The sequence below is a fragment of the Alligator sinensis genome, unplaced genomic scaffold (assembly GCF_000455745.1).
Source record: "Alligator sinensis unplaced genomic scaffold, ASM45574v1 scaffold857_1, whole genome shotgun sequence".
Classification (NCBI taxonomy): Eukaryota; Metazoa; Chordata; order Crocodylia; family Alligatoridae; genus Alligator; species Alligator sinensis.
In genome coordinates, this window is record NW_005842439.1 from 532,316 (window position 1) to 559,797 (window position 27,482).

General features: G+C 45.3%; 1 protein-coding gene across 3 annotated transcripts in view; it reads right to left on the reverse strand.

Moving 5' to 3' along the window:
- Positions 1 to 27,482, reverse strand: part of AGBL1 (ATP/GTP binding protein like 1) — a 403,598-nt gene that overhangs the window by 298,105 nt on the left and 78,011 nt on the right. For all 3 annotated transcript variants that reach the window (XM_025211966.1, XM_006030348.2, XM_025211967.1), the window contains exons 7-15: positions 21,660 to 21,868; positions 17,017 to 17,182; positions 15,620 to 15,693; positions 13,465 to 13,581; positions 10,380 to 10,984; positions 8,790 to 8,873; positions 7,728 to 7,814; positions 7,102 to 7,250; positions 3,308 to 3,395 (exon numbers count right to left, since the gene is read on the reverse strand). In XM_025211966.1, coding sequence (XP_025067751.1) covers positions 3,308 to 3,395; positions 7,102 to 7,250; positions 7,728 to 7,814; positions 8,790 to 8,873; positions 10,380 to 10,984; positions 13,465 to 13,581; positions 15,620 to 15,693; positions 17,017 to 17,182; positions 21,660 to 21,868 — 1,579 coding nt within the window. The remainder of the gene's footprint in view (positions 1 to 3,307; positions 3,396 to 7,101; positions 7,251 to 7,727; positions 7,815 to 8,789; positions 8,874 to 10,379; positions 10,985 to 13,464; positions 13,582 to 15,619; positions 15,694 to 17,016; positions 17,183 to 21,659; positions 21,869 to 27,482) is intronic.

Sequence of the window (27,482 nt, forward strand, 5' to 3'; positions counted from 1 at the left end):
GGGTAGGTGGGTGGGTTACCTCCTCTGAGTTTCCCCATATTTATGAATATCCAACCTCCGTTCAAAAGTCTGGAATCTCAGGCAGGGAGATTTGGATGCACTTCCTGCCAGTGCCTTCCCACCATGAACATAACTCTGGGACTGAGGGATGATGTGGGGTCCCTGCACCAAAACACACTAAACAGGCTGTCTCACTTGCACTCCCTCTTCAACCAGCCTGGGGATGCCCACAATTGCTCCAGACATGGTTGTGTGACTTGCAGTCTGCCACATCTATGCCTGGGGCCTCTTCTGTTATCAGTGAAAGAAGAAGAATGAGCGGGAAAGAGAGTGGACATGGCTGTACATATGTGAACCTAGAAAGAACAGCAGGTAAAAGAGATGATAGGCAGATCTCTTGCAAACATATATTGACATGTAATTTAAAGTACATATGTAAAACACCGCATACTCCAGAACAATGCATTGCTCTCCTATTGTCTTGATAAGATTCTGGTCTAAAATATGATTAGGAACTTAACTGCACACCCTTGGCTTAATCTTACCAGTCAGCTGCTATTTAATTACTCCACAATTGCTGCCTTGTTAATGACATTAGGGGCTATTATTACTGTAATCAGCACACAAGCATTGCATAACCTGCATCTGTTGGTACCTATGCTATCTCACACGCAGGAGGCCATGCCACAAAATCCAAAGGCAGCAGGCATGCAAGGGTCAGCTATCTGTCTGTAGCTCTTAAGCTTTGAAGGGAACAATCTCAGAGGCAGAAGAGGTTAGATAGAAGAAGATCAGTGCAGAATGTTATTAGGGGAAAGCAAGATGGGTATGCAAGCCCTTACTGAGAAGGCATCTGTTAGAAAGGAGATAACCTGACCCTAACCCCCTCCCAAAAAGATTTATTTATTTCAGTTAGGTTTGTTGCTTTTATTGTTTCTTACTCCTGCCAAGAACTGATTTTGGGGCTGTGTGTTTCTCCTGAAAGGGGGTAACTTTCCTAGCTGTAACCACAGTGATACTTGGTGGGACGGATGACAGTGCTGCTTTTGCTAGTGACAACAGTCACTTTTAAGCCTCTATCTATGCCAGAAGTTTGAACCCCAACGAAAACACAAGGTTCTTTCATGAGGTTTTTCAAACAGCATCCAAACTATGCAATCACAGAAGGAAGAGATTGCTATATGCTGTGACATAGGAAATGCCTTTTAGTAGTTGTGTTGGTATGCTGAGACCATCACCTCTCATGCTAACTGGCATTATCTCACTGTTAGCTTGTATGCCCTATATCTGTATCCACCCTTTGCTCTTGCCTTATTATTATAAGATACCTAGGGCAAGGCACCATATTTTTGTCCTATGTTTGTACAATGCTTTGCTTAGTGTGGTCCTGGGGATCCTGTGTCCTATGGTAAAGCAAATATAATCATAATCATCACCACCACCATTATGGAGGAATATGGGGTGAATGACCTATTTGGTTAGGAAAATCAAAGATCTCAAATGTTGGAAAGACTCAGGCAATGTACGCCATGCTCCCCTGCTCTCAGGCCAATAAAAATCAGGATAAAACCATTTAATTTAGCTAAAAACACTGAACTCCCTAGATACAATTTACATAAGATTTAATCATGTTGTGTTATTGATTCACTTCCATTCTGATCTATAGCATTTTATATTGTTCCTGTCTTGGGATTCCCATACAGTTTGATTGATATACCTACTTTCTGGCGTGCAATATGAAGTTATTTCATTCTTAGACAACCCTAAATTAGCTACTCTTCAGTGAACCCCAATTTAGACCTTGACGTTCCTTCAATTTACCTTAACTTTGTCCCACACATCCCCTAGCTCTGCCAATGCCCATCACCTTCTGGTCCATGTCACTCCAGTTATTCCAGCCATCAATGTTCCTTCAAGCCCTATCTCTCAATTGACAATTAAGTGCTGTTGATTACTTTCTGGAAGCAGTGGGAAACCTGTAGCAGGCCTCTCTCTGAATTTACAAAGTCCTAAGCCTTGTGCTTCTTTCCTTGACAGTGATGACCACTCACGAAATATAGGTGAGCCAGAGGTGCCTATTTTGCACCTGTAAAATAAGATTGCTGGACTCAAGTGTCCTTTACAAGGCACAGTCATCACTGAATGCTTGTTAAAGGTGGGGCTTGACCTGATGCTTTTCAGAGTCTGTAAAGTGCTGCAGAAACAGTCCAAGAAACCTAGATAAAGTGGGAACAGCCATGGAATGACAGGCAGGTCCTACCACAGAACGCCCTCAGACACTACTGCCGGGCAGAGAGCAGAGACAGCTCTAGCTACAACAGCACTATTTAAAATCTGTCCCAATTGTTTTTTGGTGCCGAGGCAAGGCACAAAGGCAGCGATATAGTTCCAGGGAGCACCGTCTGCAGCAGACGTCTGCCACTTGGGGGGCAGAACGCCAAGTTCACAGCTAAGTTGAGTGATGGTCCTTCCAACTCAAGAGGCCTTTGCAGTGTTGCTCTGGGATCATTTCCATATATCATCCTAGGCTGTACCTAGAAGAGCTGATTTTCCTCTGATGTCAACACAGCACCAGGTGGTTACTGGCTACATCAAGCCGCATTTGAGTTAATTTTAATATACAGGGCCAAGCTTAAACTCTTGCTGATATCAGCTGGGACTAGTAGTTGCTCAGGCCAAGACTGAACTTGGCCTACATGATGCATAAATTTCAGGAGAAACCCTGGCACAGACAGGAAGGGCAGAGCAGGGCACTGCTCCAGAACACCCAAGTGAAACCACCTAAAAATCACAGCTCACCCTTTGGTGAGACATGGGTGACTCAGTCTCTTGGGAAACCCTCTCTCTGCTGCATTCAGCTGCTGCACATTGTTTTGGAGGACTAATGATACAAGTCGGGGATGGAAGAGAAAAACTGGTAGGTCTTCTACCCCATCTCTCCAGTAATTGGACTGGGGCTCCACTGCACCCATAGAAGCAATGGGTACCACACCTGTGCACTTCTGGGTGCACCTGAACAGGGCTTCAGGGTGGCCCCATTTTGTCTACACTCTCCCCCTCTTCTCTCTTCCCACTTCAGACCAGAAGACGGGACATGCCACATGCCCCCTTTCTCATCTGGGAGGCTAATGAAGGGTCCTGTTCACAACTGACCCTTGCAATTGGAAGCACAGAACACAGCAGGCTGGCATAAATTGAGACCGTGTATAAGAGAGGTGGCAGCTCTGGCAGCTGAAGGTTAACAACATAAATATGGTTAGAAAGAAGGGAAGGGGAGCCAACAGGTACGCGCCACTGATGCACTTACTTGTAGTAACAGATATCATATCCCACCCGAATCCAGTGAGGCTTGCCCTGGAGAGCTTCCTTCACTGAATACATGACCGGCTGCATGCCTACATAAAACAAAGGCAATTTCAGGTGACATGGCTTCCTCAGCTGGGTGGGGAGGGGGAATACAACACACATCGTCATTACTTTGTCTGTGTTCCCACAGCAGAGATTTTAGCACAGGCATATATATTTTCCCTCTAATCCTGTGCTGGATTTGGAGGCAGCCACTGTTTATGGGAAAATATGGTGAGATGGAACCAGAAAGAGAGAGACGGAAAGAACAGATCTCCCCTACTGGCTACTCCACTGCAGGAGACTTCAAACCGCTCTGCTTATACGAAGACTGAGTAAAGCAAAAGAGGCCTGTCCAGTCTGGTATGCTATTCTCTGATGCATCAGAATATATCAGTAGGCATCTCATTGTCTGGGATTCAAACTCATGCCATAAGGGTGGAGGAGCAATGTGTCATCTGATACCAAACCTTTGGTAACAACAGCTAGCAGTGGATGCTTCAGAAGAAAGCCAAATATGCTTCCCTTAGAGCCATCTGCTCTTGGGTGCCCCATAAATTCCTATAGCAGTGATAGCTGTCATGGTGCTATATGTTATATTGCAGGTCTCAGAGCTCTGTCCCTTTGAAAGGCAAAAGAATATGCCCCCAGAGTGGCTTCAACACATCATTTCTGGGCTTGACACACCTGGCATGTGCAAGGGCAGACAGGCTTGTGCTTCCTGGCAGCTACCTCAAGAGCACTGGGAAAGCAGTGTGGACATGCCCCTAATGACCAGCTACTTACACCATAAGCACTAACCTCCATAGATGCACAAGGCTAATTAGTTGAACCAATCTTTATAAAACTCCTTTTCTATAGGCAAGCTTTGCCCTCCTGTTACAGCAAATATTTTGTCCTCTTTCGTGAAGAGCTCCACAGCTCTTTTCCCATCCAGATTTCTAACCTCCCTCTCTACCTGTTGCCTTTGTCTTCCTCACTCACTCTATTGGCCTGTCTCCAGGGTACTCATTACATCTGTTTCATTGCTTATAGGGGCTCGCATCCAAGATGTACAGGGCATCCCTTGGGGTCATTAATGCTGAGGGCTTATTTGCTCCCCCCTCCTTCTCTGCCCCAAAAAGCAACTTACATAAAACCTTTCCATTCCTCCTCCTCCTGCTGCCCTTGGATTCCTCTGGTACAACTCACCAGCACTTTAACAGCTGCCAAGTGCAGCTCTGAATATAGGCAGATCTGTCCCATACCGCAACAGAAGGTGGAAAGGAAAGGCACTTCAAACGCAAACTCATCCGCAGCCAGGATTAACTGTTCTGCTTCTGCTTCCTGTACCAGAAACATCCAAAATGCCCTTCTGCTCAGATCTATTCTCAAAAAACAGGCTGCAGTGCCTCATGGGGGTTTTAGAGCAGCTTAGGTGCCCAACCAGCCCATGGAGTAAGAAAGGCATATGAGGCTCCGGAGCTACAGCTTGCATAAGACCCCATAGCAGCACAGGAAGACCCATCTTAACATCAAACTGCCTCAAAGCAAAAAATGTCAATTCTGATGGACAAAAGGAAAGACTGTGCTTCAATTTTCCCAGTGGGAACTTCAGATTTGGGGTCATTTTTACTGGGTTTTGGACAATGCTCAAAACATTCTGGGGAAAGGGAGGGATATTTGCTTTCTGATTATCAGTACGGCTGAGTACTACTGCTCCTTGATGCTTCTTCGATGTCAAGATTACAGAGTGCCATCTAGCTGACAGGGAGGACAGCTGGAACATCACAACACAGAGGCAGCCAGGGCTGTACAATCTTGTCACCCATGCCATGGTCACAAGAGACCAGGAATGTTTGGTAGGATGAATCTTAGCCCAGGAACAGACATGAGGAAGGTAATGAGAAAACAGTAACTCTTATCCAGAGAGGAAATGAACATCACACAGTGCTGGTTGGGCTATGAGCCTTGTTCAGCAAAGCCAGATAGATTTTGACACCTTCTAAAAGCAGCAGAAGCCACCCACAAAAGGATATCCTGAGCAGCCAATGACACATATTGATCACATCCTGGTTTAGCTTCTGGAACATAAGACAGTTTTCACATTTTTCCTCCCAAACATGCATTCTTCATTCTATATTCGTCCATTTTAAAGCTCACAAGAGTGAGAGGATAGGTACAGACTATAGTCCCAGAGGTAGGTGCTGTAGTGATCATCAGGTTCAACAACCACAGGCATATGTGAACAAGAACTACATGCTTTAATTTGTGGAGCATATGCAATATCTGCAGACCCTTTGTCTGTCTCTCTGATTAACAGCTACTACATAACTAGCTAGCTGCTGCCTGAGGAACCATCTCCCCATTCCCAATCCCTCAGCCTCCTATTAGGGAACATCTTTAAAACATAACTTCTATCAAGGTAGATGCCATGCAGTCTTCTACCAGTAAGGGACTAAGCCAACAGCACTGAAATCACTAGGTACTATACCATAAGCTTCAACAGGTGCCATTGCAGGTCCAACACCCTTCCTCCCATGACCTGCTTCACTCTCAGGTTGTTGCTAGGTACTGAATTTGCCAGTCATGCCAATTTGTTTAGCCATTCAGGGAAGTGGAATGAAAAAACAATGCAAAATTCATTTTCATGTGGGATCTATATCAGTACTTGAACTATGGTCCTTAGGGGTAAAGGACAAGTCCTTCCTACTGCTCACCCAGCCATCCTCATATACACAACTGTCAAGTCTTTCTAACTTCCCTTGCTATTTGTGTGAGGTACATTGATCCTGGGATACTTCCCTTGGTGATTTGTGAAGGTATCCATGGGGGTTCAAAGGGAATGCACTGTTTGGTATTGTGCACTGATTAAACTTTCTTTCATTGACCAGGTCCTTAGCTGATCTCAATTGGCATAGCTCTACAGAAACCAATGGACCTAAAGCCAACTTATGCCAGCTGAAGGTTTAGCCTCCTACCTGTAGAAGAACTGAAAGCTGGAATTTGCCTGCCTGTTTTATAACACCACATCCTTCCTCGTGAACCAAGCTATTAGCGGAGCTGAACAGAATATTTTATTATTAATGTTGGCAGAAAGCTCAGAAGGTCTGAAGGTCAGATTTTATTTTTAGGTGAGCCTCCAAAATTGGGAATAATTACTGCAGGATTATCCAAATTTATTCAAATCACATAAACTCTTTCCACTTCTGCACCACTCAGCCCAAATAGATCCTCCTCCTTTCTGTCGCAGGCTCATTTTTCCATACCCTAGTCTCCAAACTCTTGACTTCTAATCCTAAAACAGTTTGACTGACTTTCCACTTCCCTCTCCCCAACCCTAAGTGGATGGTAGGCCCACCTCTCAGTGCCCTTGATGACCCCTTTGCATTGGTTTTAAAGAAAAGGGTGAGCACAAAGAGACTCCCACTTTGCTCCCACTCATTCAGAAGACTGCAATATAAGACCCAGAAGCAAAGGAGGGGATTATGGGGAGGAAGGGAGCCTTAGTCCCTAGGAAGCTGATAGCAGAAGGAAAGGCTGTAGCTGGAGTCTACTGAATTCTGGTGGGAACGAGAGAAAAGAAAGAAAGGAGGCAAGCTCTATACCCCAAAGGCCCCAGGGTGGTACCTCTGCTCTTATGGCTCAGAAGGCACCACAGCTAGGTAAGCAGGCCAAAACTTCTGCAAAGAAGTCTTAGGGACATGGAAAGGTTGAAATCAATACCATTACTCTCTGAATGGCAAGGAACCAATCCAGCCCTCCGAAGGTTCGTACCGTAATTAAACTGGCTGTTGACCTTCTCACAGTTGATAACGTTGAAGCGGTAGGGAACAGCCGACTTCATGGCACTGACCTCAAAGTAGAACCACTGGTGGTGCTGGCTGCTGTTCACATCAGCATTCATAATCAAATCATACTCAAACCTGGAAAGCAAAACATGCAAAATGAAGTTGGGGGCCAATGACAGGAATGGGGTGAGAGATAATGAATTTGCAGCTGCAGACAAATGTCTGTATAGCAAAGCTGAACCCAGTCATGGGCAAATCAGAGGGTGCCATTATTCATGCTGGGCCTTAACTCATGAAGGAGTTTGAACCAGAGGACCCTTGAGGTCCTTCCAGCTCTATGGTTCAATCAAAGCCAGAAGTACCAAAACATGTCACTGAACCTGTGTCCACCCTAGCACAGCATTAAACCATTTTGCACTGTAGTATCTCATTCCCTTCAGCTTCATGTGACTCAAGTCTTGGCACATTATATACCTTCCCTCCCCTTTGCTAGCTGTTTCAGAGTCCACTAGCATTTCACCTTAGTCCACTAGCATTTCACCTTTTCATTTAGTGAATATTGTAAGTAGGGCCAGAGGTTACACAGGCACTGTTGGCATCGGTGCTGCTTACCCATGCACTTGTATGGCTTTGCGAAGGTTTCCCGATTCAAATTTGGAGAAGAATTTAAGACAATCTGGAGCATCTAAGCTGGAAGGGCTGAAACAACATACAGAAATACACCTTACTCTAAAGGAGAAGCAACTGCCCCAGTATCATTTGTATGCTGATTTAGCTTTACAGACAGGAGACATTTAGAAGCATCCAGAGGTCAGCCAACCTACAGCCAGCGAACCCAGAACATCAGACTTAGTTTGTTGGTGACAATTCGCCAGTTCTCCATTCATTCCTCCCATGTTTCTATCATGCCCTGTTTTGGAGCCCTTTCATTTAGCTCAAGCCACTTTGACATGCTCTCCCTGAAAACCCTCACCAGGCCACCTCCAGCTCTCCTGCCTCCCCTTATCCTAACAATAATTTCAAATCCACAAATCTTTCACTGAAATTTACTTTTGCAGATTTGAGATTCTCTGGTTTTCCTTACTCTGTCTCTTCTCAAGGGCAGTAATCAAGTATCAGAGGTTGTGCCTACTACTGTGCCCAAGATAAGGTGTTACAAGTGGCTTGCTGCACACAGTAATAGTATGATCCATTGCTCTCCTAAAAACAACCCAGCATCTGGTTTGATTTTCCTCCACAATTGGGTAGTTTCAGTAACTCCTCCTTTGCCCAAGCTATGGCTAGGAAGCTCCCCATTCAACATGCTTCTTATACCGAATCCTAGCTCTTAGGCTCATTGAGCACCTATGCACGTGCTGGACATCTTCTCTGATGTGTGCTAATTAAAGTAGCCTCCATGTCATGTGTATTCAGCATCCCCATGCAGCATCCCTTTAAAGCTTGTCAAATGAGCTTCAGTTAAATGCCCCCACCACCATTTTGAAGCACAAGACGCTGAATACACGTGATGCTGTGGGTGCTTTCATTAGAGTGGTTCTCAGAGATGCTCTAATTAAAGTGCCACCCCCCCTCCACCTCAGAGCACATGTAAAGACACCCACTGGTTTTGCACACATAACCAGTCATCTGATCTGTTACTTATATGAACAGTAGCATACGACAAGGCATACCTACCTGGGCTCTTCTAAATCAAAGACAACTCTGCCTATCACATCACCTGGTTGGATAAGGCGACGGATATCATCAAATATTTTGGCCCTGAAAAAGAAAGACAAAGTTGTGAGTTTTTCTACAGCCACAGGGGGAGAGGGAGAGAGAGAGAGTCTCATTCTGGGGATGAGATACTTGTTGCTGAAGCTAGAAAAAGCTTATGATTTTTTTCCAGGGCTTTGATGGGGATTTTTGCGTAGAATTATGCTAAGGCTAATTATATTTTTTTTAAATGTAGTTCACCTGCTTGTTTTTCCACGTGAAATTTTTTGCATAACTCCCATGACCAGAAAACATCTTTGCAGTGAAATGACTTATTATTTACAAAAATCCCCATTTATTCAACCTGTGGCACTAGTCATGCATGGCCAGCAGCATGACTTGGCCATAATGCACCAAACTATCAGTTTATTTAGCACAGAATCCCGACTCCTACAGATGCTGTGAGAAGGAGAAATTGTCCGGTGATATCTTTTATTAGACCATTAGGAGAGATGCTAGGTAGGCTTTCAGGCTTAAAAATGCCCTTCCTCTCACACACTCCCTGGACCATCACAGCCGCAACAACACTATAGCACTACTCCTACAGAGGCTAACGACTGCTGGTTCTAATGAAATTGAGCCTCTCCAATCCCCAATCATGATCAATTGTATAATGTAGGGAAGATTTCCTTTCTGACCTTTTCAGCAATCAGCTTATACCCTGAAGCATGACATGATTATTTCTGTCTTAGCTATATGCTTACACATGCTATTATTGGTCATAAAAGCACAGCTTTCAAAGCATTAGTGCAGGGGGGCGGCGAGAGTGACTCTGAATAGGATTGCTAGATTTTAGTGACTGTAGAGTCTCCCCATCTCTACAGAGTGCAGAGATTCAACAGAGTACAGATATTAGTGGTCTTGGTAAATGCCATGTTGTTAGTGTTGTTCAGCCTTATGGCTTAGTTCAAGAGAACAGACTCACCCCTGTCTCAGCCTGCCTGGACTCTGCTAATAGTTACTTGTGCTTGCTTAGAAAAATGCTTTGTGAGGTTATAGCACATGACTATCCATAGAAAAAGTAGTTATGAGAGAGGTTTCTCCCTTCTAACACAGTTCCAGAATACAAGTTTCCCTGCCAGCTGAACAACTTAAATGAAGTGAGGATAACAACGCTTGGCACTGAGGCAGGTGGGTATTTCTGGAGTCGCAGAGATTCACAGAAGCCATGCGGTACAACAAGACTTGTCTGCAATCAGACAGGGCGTCAGTGGCAAAGGCAAGAAATAAGCCTCTGACTTGTAGTTCTGTGTCGAGACTCTTAGATGTCGGTCTCCCCAACCTCAAGAGAAAAATCTGAAAAGAACGGTCCTGTAACCCAAATGCTCTCCCTGTATGGCTTTAAACTTATTCTGCAAAGACCTAGGCAACTCAGTACAACTGTGATCGTCAATACCTACCACCAGCTAGGCAGTAAGACGAGTGACATATAAGACTCCTTCATACCTCAAGAATCTTGCCCCTATATACCCAGCTCAGGAGAGCCTGCGTGATGATAATAAACACATTCACCTTTGAACTGCATATTTCCGCTCCAACATGGACTGGCAATAAGATGGGGGTTCATGACCCCAGAAATCAGACAGTGCCAAAAACGTGTAGTCCGGAACGGACTTGGTGCTTCCGGCCTTAGCCATGTAGAGATGAGGGCTGTGGAACGGGATATTCCCCTGGCGTCTCTCCAGAAGTCCCTTTCCTACATCCAAGGCTCCCACTTCCCCAGCAGGGCTGGGACTACAGGAGCTCACACACTGAGTGTTAAATGTTTTTGCATCCCAGGAGGCATCTTTTGGGAAAGGACGCAGCATTAGGCCACAACTCCTTGCTGACCCTTTTTCTTCACATAGGCCGTCTGCATTTTGGGCTGAATCTCCAGTGGTTTTATTTTCAGTGGTTTGAGCACCAATACACTTCCCATCCTTCTCTGGGCCCTTCAATGGAGCCTTAAAAGCCCTTTCAGCTGGCTCTGGCCTTGGCCCCTTAGTATTTTGGTCCTTTCCTCTGCCACGCTGCTGCTGCATGAAAGCAGCACTTGGAATGACTCGAGGGCAAGTGAATGGTAGGCTCCTGAGCACATCCTCTGAGCCTCTCTCATCTTCAGACTCCGATTCCAACTCCTTCAAAGAGTAAAATAAAGAAAAGAAATAAAGACAGATGGTGCCTCCTTCCAGAGGGAAACCTTTCTGGGTAGAAGGAAAAAACATTAAACGTATAGACCTCCCAAAAGTTTGCTTCTCTCATAACATAGGGAAGAGCAAAAGCTTTGGACCACCTGCCAGCACTCCTGTTCCCTCAAGTTACACTCTGAGCAATACTCAGAAGCAAATTAGGGTCAGCCTCAGCCAGCTAGTGGATGGGTAATTCAAGCCAATTCCAGAGTGTGTTAGGAAATTGTGGAAGGAAATTCAGTAAGTGTCACTCTTCTTTTCCCCGCTTTCAGAGACAGAACTGCAATGTGAAGCCAAGGTCCTTGCTACTTGCAGTCATTGCAAATACTGCAGCATTCTACGTGCTGGAAGTACATTAACCCAGGTGCCCTTTGCAAGTTCAACTTTGCATTGGTCTCCCTAAATCCTCCCTGAACCTCACATGGAGCATAATGTTCTTTCTCACTTCTCACCTAGAGCTGTATGCCCTTGCACCAAAGGTAGTGGAAGCTTCCCCCTTGCTGTGCTTCAACCATGACCTAAAGCAGGGGTGTCAAACTTATCTGAGCCCATGGGTCCATGGCTGGCACAGGGCTTGTCCACAGGCTGGGTTGGGCCTGAGGACCGGGCTCACATGCCATATGCATCTGTTCCATGATGGATCCAAAGCGGGACCACACCACATACGGCACCCACTCTGGTCACTCCAGGGCTGTGTTTTGTGAAACACCTGCTCTGGCCACTCCAGGATGCACGCTGGATCTAGCATGGAGTGGACAGGTACTGGGGTAAGTATTTCATGTAGCACAGTCCTGGAGCACCTGGACATCTAACCTGTGGGGCCATCCAGAACATCCCACATTGCCTGCGGGTCTACTCAAGACCCACAGACAGCATCAGGGGCTGGATGATAGGGCTCAGCAGGCTGAATCTGGCCCCTGGGCTGTATCTTTAACACCTCTGACCTAAATCAACTGTCTCAGTGGTTGCTAAAGTGATTTAATCTCCATGCCCCAGTCAGACTGACATCTTATTTCTTGCTGGGGTCACTTTATTCCAGCTGACTCCCCACCTATGGCGAGGAGGCTGGACCTGATGATCTCATGAGGTCTCTTCCAGATCTATGTCTATGAAAATCTATGAAAAAAAAAACAAAACACGTTGTTGAAACCCCTCCCACAGCATACAAATGAATGTCCATTTCTGCATGTGAATTTTTTCCTAGGTGCACTAGGGCTTAGTCAGCTGAGACCCAGCAAAATGTGCCGCCAAACAGTCATCAGAGGAACATAGAGTTTGAAGGGGCTTTCTGAGCCATCAAATCTAGTCTCCTGGATTCACAGGCAGCCACTTATCCCAAAAAATCACTTATTGGATGCAGCCTCCAGATTAGGATGTCCTGATGCTGGCCGCTATAAGGGGAGTGGGGCAGAGGACATATCAGTCTAAATAGGCCCTGCATAAATACTATCTCTCATAGCATCCTCTGTCTCTGCCAGAGATACAGGATTCGGAGCTACAGGGACTTGTGGCCTGACCCAATACGGCATTTCTTATGTTCTTATGTCCACCGCAGCCCCTCTCACACACCTAATGAAAAGGAACCTTCAACGTGCCATGGGAAAAGAGCACAAACGAGCAGAAGAGACTAGTGTGAAACCAATGCCTTCTGACACAGCAGGGGATTCTGGAACAGAACATAAGTACATAAGACCTACCATTTACTGGGTCAGACCAGTAAGTCCCTCTTTCCCAGTAACCTGTGTTACACAATGGCAGACAGGCAATACTGGAAGGGAGCATGAACAGGGTACGACCAAGGATTTTCCCCTGTTCCTCTCCCGCTTGCAGCCTCAAGCATGTAAGGTCTAGAAAGTGCTGCTTCAGAGGCTGTGCCCTTCACCCCCATGTTTAGTAACTACTGATGCACCGTTCATCCAAGAATTTGTCCAATCTCGTTTTGAACCTAAAGTGTCAGCTTCCACAACATCTTGCGGCAATGAGTTCCACACTTTAATCACACACAGTGGGGGAAAAAAACCTATCTTTTTTTCAGTTGTAAATGTTCTACCGCCTGGTCTCGTTTTATGAACCCCAGTTTAGCATTGTTAGAAATAGTAGGGAATAGGGATTTATTATTTTTCTCTTCACCATTTAGTATTTTGTACACCTTTATCGTATTCCCTCTCAAGTATCTCTTTTCTAAACTGAACAGGCCTAGCCTCAGATAAAATATGCTTGGTTGATCCCAAGGGTTGAACCATGCCCCATGCCACAGAGAAAGGCAGTCTCTCTGACCTTTGGCTAGAATCAAGCCAATGGGCTACAGACAGTTGTCTCAATCTTCAATCCCTTGATTCCCTCAGCTACCCAGCATCTCACTTTACAAGAAGTCTGCATGGTTACCTCCGCCCACCTCCAGTACTGCATGCTCCTTTATGTATTCCTACCTGAAAGTCATGGGAAAGTTCAGGACACATTGCCTCATACTGTGCAAGCTCCTTCTCTGGCCTGTCAAGACCAGGCCTTGACCTCAGTTTGTTCACATCTGTCTCCAGGTCATCATCCTTCAAAAGCAGGAGGAGGAAAGGAAATAAATTAAAGATGTTACTGAGACGCTTTGGATTGCCCTGCAGTCGATCATTATACAACAAAGCCCATTGTATAGTACCTTTCACCTAAGAATCGCTAGACACGTGACACTCCTGATGGTTAAAGTAAAGGAATGTGTTTCCTTGCAAGGTCGTGAAACCACCATCACTGGACCTTTTCAGTGCAGGTTAAGGAAGGATTTGTCAGGGATGGTTTAGACAGACAAGATCCTGCTCTGAGCAGGGGTTGACGTCTCGAGGTCATGTCAAGCCTTAATTTTTTTACAACGCTACATAGTAAATGAGTCTCAGGATCTCCCCTGCCATGTAAACAACTGCAAATAAAGCCATTTTATGGAAGGACAAATAGATGCACGAGAGTTTGAGTCACCTGCCTAAGAGTTTATAAGGAACCAAGAGTCTGCAACTCAGGAGTCCTGGACTAGATTGACAAAAGCAGGTAATGGGTGACCAAATGAAGACCCTTTAAAGAGTCCCAATTTTCAGAAAGCTCTGAGACCCATCTGCTAAAAATTAAGCCCCTTTGACTTGGGACACCCAGAAAGTGATTCACCTCAAAACCACAATAGGATCCTATTGCAACCAAGAACCCCTCTCATTCAGGTATTAAACAGAGGGTCACAAGGAAACATCTTTGATTCAGAAACCCAACAACCAAGTAATTTGGACTGAAATCCCAGAGCACATCACAGGCACAATTAGTCTGGCTGGTTACCAGAAGACTTAGCAGCCTCTAGAGGTCTGCCTCTTACTTCGAGCCAAAATCTCCTTAGCCCCCATTGCTCTCCTTCAGGGCCCCTGCCTTTGAACACAAGCCCCCAACCCCATCCCACCCACATCGCTGAACCATCAAGCAGCAATTTCTCATTGCCATTACTTTATTTATATTTCTGTATGCTGCTGATAGATAGTTTTGGGTCTTACCCAATCTTCTAATCTCCCTTTAAAAAAAAAAAAAAAAAGAAAAAGAAAGAAAATCTTCTGGATCTGCAGTTATCTGAGAAGCAAGGATAAGGATCCTATCTGAAACTTTCACATCCAAAGGCAATTGTGCATTGATGTGCAACCCCTTCACATCAGATACCAGACTCGGCGTCACATGGTGCCAAGTGTTCAGCCATCACATAAGAGAACGGGAAAGAATGAATGTGGGGGAGGGGGTGGGGGGGGAGAGAAGTGGCATTGATGAATGGCTGTTACGTGACAGCATTATTCAAATAATTCAGTTTGCTGTTAGCAAGCACGCACTGCCAAACCACAGCAAAAAAGCAATTTGCTTTGATAACAACTTCAGAAATGATTCTATTTATCAACAAATTCCTGTGAACGCAAGGGTGTCCACAGCATTTCAAATCCGGAGCTGCAGCTGCATTGGAGGAAATTGTGGTGGTTTTGCAGGCGAGTCAGTAGCAGGCCCTGGAGGTGTTGCTGGGTGTTGGTACTAGGTGGAATTAGTTGGGAGATGCATCGATGGTTTGGGTTGCTGGAAGGATGCATAAGAAGCCTGGATATTTGAGTCCCATGAGGATTCCAGTTTTGGTAGATCTGATCAAATAGTGGAGTCACAACTATTTTCCCTTTGAAAGTCCTGTGCTAAGTTCATTAAGTTAGCACTAGTCATAATGCATCAATGCCTCCAAGATAGCTATAAAATGTTTGTCACATAAGTATCAGGAAAATTAGAAGATGAGATTATTCTTCACACAAATATCCGGACTATAAATTCACTCTCCATCCTCCATTTCATAACCCAGCTGGAAGGTACTAGTTTATGGGTTAAGTGACCAGTCACATAAGAAAAATAATAGCTAAAATGCATCCAAACAAAGAAGTAAATACTTTGTAATGCACCTTCGTCCTAACAAATCGATTGACCATCCCTAATTTTCAGATGAAAACAGTCAGTAGGGCACAAGTTAGGACACCGAGTGAGAAAAGCTATCCTTCACAGTGCACAGAGGGTTTTAAAGGAAGCTATTGTTCATATACCTACTTCCTCTTTGTTCTCCAGGTCATCATTATCAAAGTCTTTTTCCACCTCTTCTTCACCATCCTCTTCACTCTCATCTGTAAAAGTAAAAAAGAAGTGGAGCAGGTGGCCTCCATTTGAATACCTCTTTTCTCTCATCCTCCAACAGAAAAAGATGAGGCCCATGTGTGATAGGAGGCTATCTACATACAAGCTACCACAGTGCTGAATGCAAGACTCAGAATCCATATCAGATCCCAAGTGCTGAGTCAGATACGGTGGCATGTGTGTGGCCTGTCTCCTCCATTTTTCAGTATTGGCCTCAACAAAATCACTGCTTTTCAACTCCTAGTCAAAGATCGCCATGATGCAGTGACATATTGTATTGTAAAGCAATCAGATGATGTTATAGTTTGGCTGCAATCACATTAGGGGATACTCTTAATCTACATATCCAGGCTAGGCGTTTTACACAGCAACCCAACACTGTAGTATGAAACAGTTTTCTATGGACAATCAATAGCAATGGTGAAGTCCCTGGTGGACCTCATGGAGAAACCAGCTCTTGTCTGCTTGGATTACAGGTTGTATTGTTTGTTTGAGCTGGGTTTTGGGGGCTCAGGGTTAGAGCAGTACGTGGTTATCTGGGCAGATGGGGTGTGAGGTTTGTACGATGTTCATGTCCTGAGATTATAGAAAGCAGGATGGCTTGGAGGAAAGAAGACATACCCCATGGTATGAAAATGGGGTGGGGGAACACAACAAACACCACCACCTACAGAGGTAAGCCAAGAATTTGGAGCCACCAAGTTATTGCAAAATTTGCTTACATTTTTTGCACAGGCCAAAAAAAGACATCAGATATCACAACAATACTGGAATGCAGCACGAAGGCCAGCAGTAGGAGGATTTCAGACCGCTAGATAAGCACATATTTGCTCCCTCTTTGGGCGCTCCTATTACATGTATGTCATGCATCTCCCTAAATGCATGTCCTAGTTGCTTGCATATTGTCTGTTCATGCAGCCTGCCTGCTACCTGCTTTTTCTTTTAGGGAGGAAAATGGCTGATGGCTGGCAGTGCCTGTTTACTGAAAAGGGAGATATTTTTAACTTTCCTCAGTGCCAAGGCCATGCCCTTTTGCCACTTTCAAGCAATCTAAGGAGCTGATCTCATGTTCCCCGCCTCTCATCCATTCTCTGCACAGCACCTTCTGGTCCTAAAGAATGGACTAGATTGAAGGATTCAAACCCACTTCTGGTGCACGATAAGTTAGGCCACCAAGGGATTTTTTTTAATGAAAAGTGCAGGACTGGATTGCAGCCTCCCTGCTGCCTCCCCAAAACCCTGTACCTTCCAGTTCTCCCCATGATCACTCTCCTTCCTCACCCCCTCCCCCAAATCATCATTCAGCAATTTACCTTCAGGCCCTGAACGTGGAGATTGAAAGCTGATGCTCCCAGGTGGAGAGAAGGAAAAGGAGCTGCTTGCTGTTGCTAAAGGCAGAGACTCCTTGGGGTAGCACTTTCTCAGGATCTGGGTCACTGTAGTTACTATAGAATCCAGGCTCTTGCTAGCCAGGCAATCCTAGGCACCAACGAAGAACGGCATTCAAAGATGTTTGCCTTTCAGCAGCATCTTTCCCATTGCACCGAACCCCCAGACATTAGGACTGTCACTTCCCTGAAAGCCTTAAAGAGCTGCCAGAGCCTCATGCAAACAATGTTCTGTTTAGAATCAGTGCAGCTTCAATGCCTTATATATCCTGTTTGTTTGCTTTTTTTTTTTTTCTCTCCCTCCCTCTCTTTTCTTTCTTACCACAGTAGAAAAGTCTGTATGGGAGAACAGAATCTTGATTTTTTTAATAGCTCATCTGCTCCTGCAGCTCACTCCCCATCTGCTGGCATCTCTCATGCAAAGGACACAGCGTCCCCTAGCACCACACTATGGCATTGGGGTCTATACTGCCTCAAAAATTAAAAGTGCCTTCAAGTGAGTCATCCATACGCCTCCCTATGGTACAACTTCCTCTAGCACTACTGTGCTGGGGGCATTGGGCTCAGTATTGAATCAGTATACCGCACTCTACTTAGCCACAAAGTTAAACTCCTCCAGGGCCTCAGTTGTTTTTTTCCTGTTAGAACCTCCCAGTTATTATAGAAGACTTGCAGGAGCTCCTGGTAGAAGAGTCCTAATACACTTTGGTTGGGCAGAGGGTCCTTTTCAATGACATACACACACTCCATGCAGAAAGAGCATCCCAGACCTCTATTATTTCCCCTACCTTCTCCCTTTTCCCCACTATGAAAAGAGGAACCATAGGTTTTACATTTGATTAAGGAAAAGAAAACAAGCCAGAATAAAAGTAAAGTACTATCAGGAAGGAGGGAGGGAGAGACAGCGAGAGCAAGCGCAAGAGCGAGCGCAAGAGAGAGTATCCTAGATTGGAGGCCTGAGCTCTGAGAACAAAATGGCTGTTGCATTTGCACAGCAGCACAATACTTAGCAATTTAAATGTGCAAACTACGGAAAACCAACAGATTGGAGTTTCATAGTCATCGTGCATATATGCCACTGCGTCCATGGGGGAGAATTAGATTGCAAAGCCAATGTAGCTATGAGCAATCCATCTAGGTTCTTAAGATATACCATGCCCATCAGCAGTACCCAAGTTATGACCCAGTCCCCAGGCTATGAACAGAAGCTGCAAAGAGCACCACGAAGACACCAATGTGTAAAAGTGCAACATTAAAATGATATTTCATTATAATCCAGGATGCTTACTTCCCCCCAGTGAACAGGGGAAATGGAAAGTGCAGAAGCCCAAATAAAAGGTTACTGCCACTGACTGAGCAGCACCTGGGTGGAAGTATGCCGGGGTTGAAGCACTCTACTAGTCCAGCAGGGCATTCACTGAACAGGCTGAAGTGCTCTGTAAGAAGCAATAACAGGAAAACTGCTGCATTTCAAACTGGCTCTTGCTCCGTTTCCTCATGTATGATTGAAGGGCATTATAAGATTCGGTGGGATTAGCCAAGATTCCTGTAGGGAGGCTAGAAAAATCATCTAGGCTGACATGCTTACAAGACTCAGCTACAAGAATCTTAATATGTATTTCTAGATCTCTAGCTGTTAAGAACAAGAGCGAGAGAACAGACAATCCTGAAATCGACTCTGAGGAAGGTTTTACTGTGGTTAGAGCAACGGCCTAGAAGAATTGGTTTCTATTCCCTGTTCTTCCACCGATTTGTTGTCTGATATTGGGCAGCTTTCTTCTACCTCATTTTCCCTATCTCTGAAAGAAGAGTAATGATAATTTGTATACATGTGGAAGGAGGAGTTGCCATTCCTAAAGCTTGCTTAAAAATTGTTCTCCAACTACTTAATAAAAGATATCAGATTCACCCAAAGAACCTTGTCTGCCTATGTCCTTAGACCAACACGGCTACAACCTACACCCCTAAATAACTTGTAGATACTCTTCTCTGGGAAAATGAACTTCAGTTAGAAGTGGGCTAAGCTAAGCAGGCAGAAGGGAGGCTAAATGCAGAATCAGAGTCCTCACACATGTGCATGTTCAGGAACAATTACTTTGCTTCACATTCAGTCTACCTTAATCCAAATTAGATTTCAAGTGTAGACAAGCCCACCACTACCTTGCAAGGATTTTGTCAGGTTAAATTCATTAGCATTTATAAAGGTCTTTGAGATGCTCCCATAACATGGTCCATAGGTGTGCTTATTAGACCCCCCTTTCTTATCTCCTCGGTCCCCACTGCAAAAGCTTGTGAAGTGCATGATCATATATGAGTATTCTTGATTCAGCCTAAAGGTGGGGAGCTCATATCTTATGAGATACAGATAAAATGAACCATGCACGCAGCTTAATGGAGTGATATTCATAGGATCATAGGAAAGTAGAGCTGGGAAGGACCTTATGAGGTCGTGTAGTCTATCCTTCAGCTCAAGAGAGTTTTGCTGTGAATGGGTTTGTTTGTATTCATGCAGGAGCCATGGTATGAGGCTAAAGTGTAGCAGGCATGTGGTATGGAAAGGTAACAGTTCTCCTCTTATTTGCATAGGACAGAAAACATGTTCCCTTCTCGTGGCAGCCAGTTCTGTCCAAGCCGACAGGCCAGGTGTGCAGTCAGGTTAGCCAGCGTAGTTTAGCTGAAACATGAAGGTAGATGGAAATTCACACAAGAGCCCTGCAGAAAAAGATGCCCCCATTTCACAGAAAAAGAATATGATTTTATTCTGATTTGGACAGAAAGAGAATATGATTTTATTCTGATTTGGACATTTCCAAATTCTTCACAAAGCAATACAGAGCAGACTACAGTGGCCCTCCCTGACAAGAAGCCATGAGTCTGGGCCCTTAGACATGAGTTCCCAGGCCTTTCAGGCTCTCAGTAATCCAACAGCCCATCCAGTGGACTGCCAAAAAGTCATGCATGGGAGAAGGTAGGGAACCAGAGAGGTCCTTAAGGTCAGCCTTGCTAGCAGCAGAGCTTCACTGGAGCTTTGTCCAAATCCAACCGTATCTACAAAGTTTGCTGGTTTTGACAGGTCAGCAAATTCTGATGCAAGAACGTTTCCTCAAAATTTTTCCAACTATGTTTGCTGGTCATGGACAATCCCCAGGGTATGTCTAGAGCTAGTCAGCACAGCTAACACATTTTTAAAGGTGCTGAAACACTATCTCCCCAAGACCTCACAGCTGCTTCATTCTTTCGAAGCAAGTTCTTTCTCTCTCCCTGCTCAGAGCAGCCGGCACACTCTCCCAGGACACAATTTTCAGTATCTCTCTATCAAGAGGATGCTGAGAAATCACTGCAGTGACAGCGATATGACATGTGCACACTTAGTTGTGGTCTTTGCAAGGGGCAGAGGCACTCAGCCAAGGTTTTGGATAGGACCTCATGGGGCCTTAACCCCCACTCCTGGATGTCAGGAATACATCATCCGTCTCAGGGATGCATGGCGAGGACTGAAAATATCCAACACAGCAACTAAGGGAGGTGAATTTCTGGGCCTGTTAACCTTGGTGATTCCCTTTCCAACAAATCTCCCATGGCATGTGGCAGAGAAAGTAAATGGGAAACCCCTGAAGCTGTCATTTCTGTTCCACTTCTGACCTTTGGAAGGATTAGTGTTCTCACACTTCACGGGGGGATTCTTGGTGTGTCGTCTCCTGTTTATTCACCCAAGGTGACCCAGTATTTGCACTTTTCAGGGTGTTGCTCCCAGGCTGAGCTATCAGGAAATGTTAGCTCAGAAAGCAACATTGACTGTGGGAGGCTCTTGATAGGAATGAGCCAAGATTGGCCCTCGCAGATATTGATTTCATACCACTGCTGTCATCTCTGCTCATTTGCCCACATGTTGGGGAGATGCATTGGTGTGCCAGGGGCATTGGTGTGCCAGGTCCCCATGCCTCATGTGAACAGCAGTAAGTTACACTGCAGAGGAAGGGAAAGCAATCCCACTTGTAAGGTACCTATAACAAAGAGGAGGGGTAGGTAGAGGATGGTTGGTTTTGAGGCAGGAAAATGGAAGGACTGGCCCCCACTGCATGGGGTTTTCCTAGGAGACAAGAGGGATGTGTTGCTTTCCCTAGATGTGGCGATGCTAGATCAGAACATGATGCCGAGGCCAGTAAGACCATCGAGTCGTATTCCTTGTGCAATCTCCCAGGTCTAATCCTGAATCAGCCTTTATGGTGGGAGCTCATGCCAAGAGGGAGGAGACACACTGGTAGGAAGGCAGCGAAGGGAAACGGCTGCCTGTTCTATCTCTGTCCTCTCACCACCTGTCTCCAAGGCTGTCGGTACTACATTCGCTGAATACAAGAGTAAAACTAGAGACATGGCCAAATAATTCTGAAGGGAACATGTTGTTTTATTGCATTGGAATCTCCTTCAGGACAGAAGTTTCTATTTTGCAGTCTCCTCTACTTAAAAACACAAAAAGCAGTATGAGGTGCTGAGAAAACACAGGGTAAGGTAGCCGGACCAGAAGCAGCTGCCGAACTGCATCATTTCAGAATTTGGGTTGTATTTACCTGCACTGTGGCGAAGAGGATTTCCATGCCTCGGGCACAACGGAAAGTCTCCCTGCCAGACCGGATGTTGGTGATGTGTTTGAGGCAGAGCAAGAGACCCCTACGGATGTGGATGTAGCTGTTGGAGACGTCGCTTTGGTGCCAGTCCTGATACAGCCTCAGAAGTCCACACAGGTAGCCTCTGTGCACCACCCGCCGACTGTTAGACTCTGAAACCACAAGAGAAAGGCTTCCCACCATTAGCGCTGCCGTGATGATTATGTGGAGACTCAATGCTCGTGTGCACATGCACACTTAATCTTGTGCATGCAATCCTGGCCACTTTTAATTTAAGTGTGGTGACCTTTATTATTTGCTAAGCACAGGCCATCTGCTTGGCATTGTACAGAGTAAAGCAAAAAGCAAAGACAGGCCCTGTTGGGAGCAGGTTAGTGCCAGGGGGAGATCCTGCATTGAGAGCATAGGCAATGATGATTTTTTTTTTTAATTTATCTCCACAAGGGGTAGAAGAGGGCATAGAGGCAGCAGCCGTGACTGCCTTCATCTGCCAATAAACCTCTCTCCTGACCTGCAGCACCATAAATGTTCCTCAGACTGAAAGAGGAATTTGGCAGAGATAAAAGCCAGAGAAATACAATGCAATTAGTTAAGAAAAGATGATATGATCTTCATATATCAGCGTGATGCTTATTGACACTGGAAGGGATTGACTGGCTGTGGGTCACACATCTACACACCATTTGGTCATGTAACTCTCCCTCAGCCAATTAGATTGCATTTGGCTACCTACATTTTCACACATACACACACACACCCACCCACCATCAAGATGAACACTGATTCTCAAGAGAGATTATACATCCACAACCTCCCCTTTATTTCACGTTGCCAACTTCAAACTTTCAGAAATTGTATGGCAGGCCCCAAATTAAGGAGATTAAGTTAAAATTAACCAGGTTCTAGGGGTTGAGGGGGCGGGGGGATGTTAAATACCCATACAACAAATATGGTTTCTTATTCGTTGCTTACTGATTTCCAGGTCTTGCAGGGGCATATGCAGGTCAAATTTATTCGGGAAGGTTTTCTCAACAAGCTCTAGGACTTGGAAGGTTATGCTAAAAAGCCTGAGAATTGGATGCTCCCTTAATCACGTGCTCCCAGGTGCTGGTGCTCTATGAGAAAATACTGTGGGACACGCAATAAAATTACAAGGCTTGGCGATACTGCTGCCCAAATTTTCTGATGCACATTTTCCTCATGTTCCTGGCCCTACCTCTTGGTGTACAGGGTTAGCTCTACACTAAACTCAAGGCTGTTCCTTCCCCTTTAAAGCAGCCCTTGACTGAACATATGATCCCGACTGGTCCACAGTGCTCCTCATTCCAACACTCGTTGGAAGCCGGCAGGAGCGTGTTAATCAACCCATAGGGCCAGGGAGCGTATGCGAAGCCAGAGCTCAACTCCCTGAATACCGATCAGTATACGTCTCACAACAGATGGCTCTTGGTATGGGTTTTCCAGGGCTGGTAGGTTCCAATTCGTTTCTAGTTCATTAAACAGAGTGCCAGAGCCACTTACACCTAGAGCATGACATTCATCAGCAAACATTTATAGGGGAGGGTGAGAAGAGAGGAAAAGAGGTTAAGGAAGAGAGAGAGGAAGGACACAAGATTTGGGGCGAGGAAGGTCAGTAGTGAAGAGGAGAATAGAGGTCACTGGGGCAGGAACAGAGCTTGGAAGGTGAAGGGTAGACTGCCCTTAGCCTCAGGAATAGGAAGGAGGAGAGAGGGGATAGTAGGAGGGGTGAGGAAAGGGCACAACTCCAATTGCCTTAGTCTGTTCTCTGATACGTCAGCAAGATCCTATCCAGGGAGGCAGGAGGTAGCAGGGCCAGGCCACACACCACACTGCCAAGACACCCAGCCCTGACCTGCAGCCTCCCAGGCCCTGCACACAGCAGCATTTCCTGCCATTCTGCTTCCAGGAAGCTCTCCGCTGGTATGGGAATGCATCCCTACTGTTATTCCAGTCCTGGGTACCCCACGCTACCTGTTATTCCATTCCAATCCCTTGCCCCCCCAAACTCTGCTGATGCACCCCAACTCTGACCTGCACTCCTGTGCTTGTCCCTGCCCCCTCTCTCCCATCCTTTAGCTGTTCATGGCATGCTTTCAGCTCTGGCAAGCGTGAACTTGCAGGAGACCACGGGTGTGTTACTCCTCTGACCTTCACTCAGTAGATTGTTTTTTGTTGTTGTGCTAGAAAACTTTAATTGCTTGAGAATCCCTTATCAATCCCAATGATTTTATTCATGATTTCCTGTTAATCCTCAACCAGCTGTCATGTTTACTAACCTCCAGGATGACTAACCTCTTAAATCAGTCAATCTTCCTTGAAGAATTACTCAGGGAGTTCTGCAAAAGTCAATAAGTGTATAAAACATGACAAGAGGAAGAGCAGAGTCAGGGAACGTGAGGTGGAGATAGTTTGGATCAGGCTTAGAGCTCTCTGCACTGCACAGAGACTAATGAATCAAACTTAAATCCAGGGATCTGCAGCCCTGCCATTTAGTGCTTGTATCCATTTATCTGGAACCAGGCTTTCTGCAACGATGCGGGCAGGGTGGACAATTGACAGAAATTTCTAACCTCCCAACACAAAATTCCTGAAAAATACAACTTGCAGATTTTTTCCTGCCTTTCAACCAGTTTTTCTTCAAAGTCATGACTGCTGGCTTCTGTTCCTGGCTCTACCACAGACTTGAATGTAAAATAACCCATTTTCTCCATCTTTCCACACTGATATGCATGGAAAACACTGCAGTCTAAGGGCAAAGCATCTTTATTATTTACCTCCCTTGGGTTGCATGTAGTGCTTCTCACTTCTGTAGTTCACAATGCAAGTGTTTAGATATTGAGGGTACAGCCTGTTCCAAAGAAAGGAAGATTTTGGGACAGGACAAAACAAAACCCAAAAGTCAAATGCTGCTCAACTCCCAGGGCTGGTAGGATTCGAATTCATTGTTCCTGTCTAAAGTCATGGTTAGCTTCATGTCCAGCTTCCTTTGACTCACAAGCTCAAGGACATTTATACACATGCTCTGGGAGTGGGGGGGGGGAGGTGCATTAATTAGAGCAGCTCCAAGAACCACTCTAATTAAAGCTCCTGGAGTGTAACGTGTATTAGTGGCCCTGCACTGAAAAATGACAGTGGAAGCACTTTTTAGCTAAAGTTTGTTTGACAAGCTTTAGCTAAAATGCCCCAGCACCATTTTTCAACATGGGGACACTGATGCACGTGATGCTGGAGTCTGATGGAGCACGGTAATTACCACACTCCAGCACACTCGATTTATCAACACGCTCCAACACGCTGTAATTACAATGCGTTGGAGCAGCTTTGCTGCACATGCATAGGCACCCCAAATGACCAGGTATCAATTTATAGTTGGGTCGACAGGGGGCAGCCTTTGCCATGAGCCTGGAGCAAGGCCTCTAGCTAGATCAATGATTCAATCAGGGTGCCACAGCACCCTGGGGTGCCTTGAGATGCTTTCAAAGGTAATGCAGGATGCCATGCAATTTTAGCCCTGTTGGGTTTGCAAACGTGATTCATGAGATGCAATGGAATCCTATGCAATCTCTCAGCATGTTAAAACAACTCTGACCTGCTACGGTCTTTCTGAGCTGTTTGCAACAGAAGAAGCACTCTATTATTTTTCTGCAGCCAAAAAACCAAGTAAAAGATAATAACTGTATTTTCCAACGGTGCCTGGAGTTGCAAAATGTTGACAAGCACTCCTCTAGATCCACAGCAAGGTATTGGAACCATTCTGCCCCCACACCCTCAAGTGGAGCAGGACAGGAAGGTAATTATTTCTCCCCTAACACTTGGATCACTTGGGATCAGAATTACTAGCAATGAACCAAGATGGTCTGTCCCACCAAGATGTTCCTTTTTGTTCTCCTGGCCGCCGCTTCATTAATTTTGTCCTACTTTCCTTTCTTTGGCAGGTTCTTTTCTGCATTTCCTGTTCAATTTTATAGTCAACAAAGCAGGGGTAGTATCAAAGGGGGGAGAATGCCAAAATCTCCAGAAGGTAGGCTGGAAAACAGAGACCTCCCCAACTGTCTCTGTCTGTTGGTTTCTCCATCTAAGTGATGCACCTGTCTGTGTTTCTGTCAGTATTTTGGCAAAAATGCAGATGGTGGGGATGAGTCACCAAGATAAAAGCAGCACTGTACAGATTCGTAGGCAGCAAGAAGTCAGCTCCTCCCACGGTAGATTTGTGTATCCTGAGTTAGTTGTCAAATGCTCTTTGCCTCTTGACCTTCTTGCCTCTTATTCTGCTGTGCTGCAAATTCTCACTCAAGTTCCATTGCTGCCTATGGATAAATGAGGACATATCTGGGCCAGTCTCTCTTCCCAGACATAGCCAGCGGCTGCCATGAGACAGAGGCATGATTTGCTGAACTGTTCCCAGAAAAAAATAATAGTAACAGGTACATTCTACCTGAAAGAGCCCCGACCTGTTGTTGTATCAGATAGCTAGGGAGGTGTCTAATCTAGCAAAGGGGATCACGTGAAAGAGAAATATTCAGGCTTCTGCAGTTCCAACTTTTTCACAGATTACTGCATGGGAGATCCCAAAACAAGGGTGCGAGGCAAGCAGATAAACATTAAATGTCACTAGCCAGCTGTCACAACTGCACCATAGCTTTTCTTGTTTCCAAGGATGGTCCTGAAGCCCACTCTCCCAATCCCATCCCCTCTGCAGTTATTCAGCGAAACATGTGGACCAACTGAGAGCACCCGGCTTCCCTCTCATAACTGAATTACAATCAACCTGAAATATGATGAGGAAGCCACTGCTTAGTAGGCAGAACAAAGAGATATTTATCTTTCTGTCTATCTATTTAAATCTCTTTGGGGCTCTCTTTGTTGTTCTCAGTCGGCGATTCATTATGTCAGGAACATACATTTCCATGGTTTGGAGCTTAAATGCTCTGCGCCATTAACCCTATGAGCTCCCAAGGGAGTTAAAGGGGTAGGCTGGTTCTCCACTGTCTACCAGCACTTGCCCTTGGGGATTACAGGACATAAAACTTTCTCCGAATGGAAGCGCAAACAACTATTGTGAGCTCATTGTTGCTAGTGAGAAACATCAGAGCTCCCTCTAAAAACCAGTGGTTTTAATAAGAAGCTTGATATCATTTCCAACCCTCCAAGACTTCCAAAGAAAGTCCTGATCATGTCCCACCTTCTACACAGACAACCTGCAGGATGGCAATTACAGACTCAGCATTTATTTTGGTTCTTAAGATTTCACACTATCATGGTGGCAGCTGTGCACACTGGCATGAAGATAAAGGTGCAAAGGTGACCCACGGGTCAGTGAGTTTCCCTCTGTGACCAATCCACAGAAGAAAATAAATCTGGTACAGGCTCAGCTTTACTTCACATTGTAGCCACTCATGCTTTCAGGTCCTGGTTTCAATTTCTGATATTGGCCTAAATGGCATTTGTCACACCACGATATATTATGACCCAAGGACCTTACTCTGACTGGCCAAGGTTCTAGCAACAACATATCAAGACTATGGAAGGGAAAACCAACTCCTTTGAAGCTTTCGAGTCACCCCAAAACAGAAACAAATCTTGTCCGAGGTTTGAAAAATGTTTCATTTTTCTCCTTTACTTTCCATTTTCGCAGCCCTTTCTCTTCCTGGATGGAAGCCAAATTGAACGTTGAAATTCCAAGAGAAATGCTGTTTGCACAAAAATTCCAACTCAGCTGTTCAGACTAAAGTTGTTTGAAGAGTT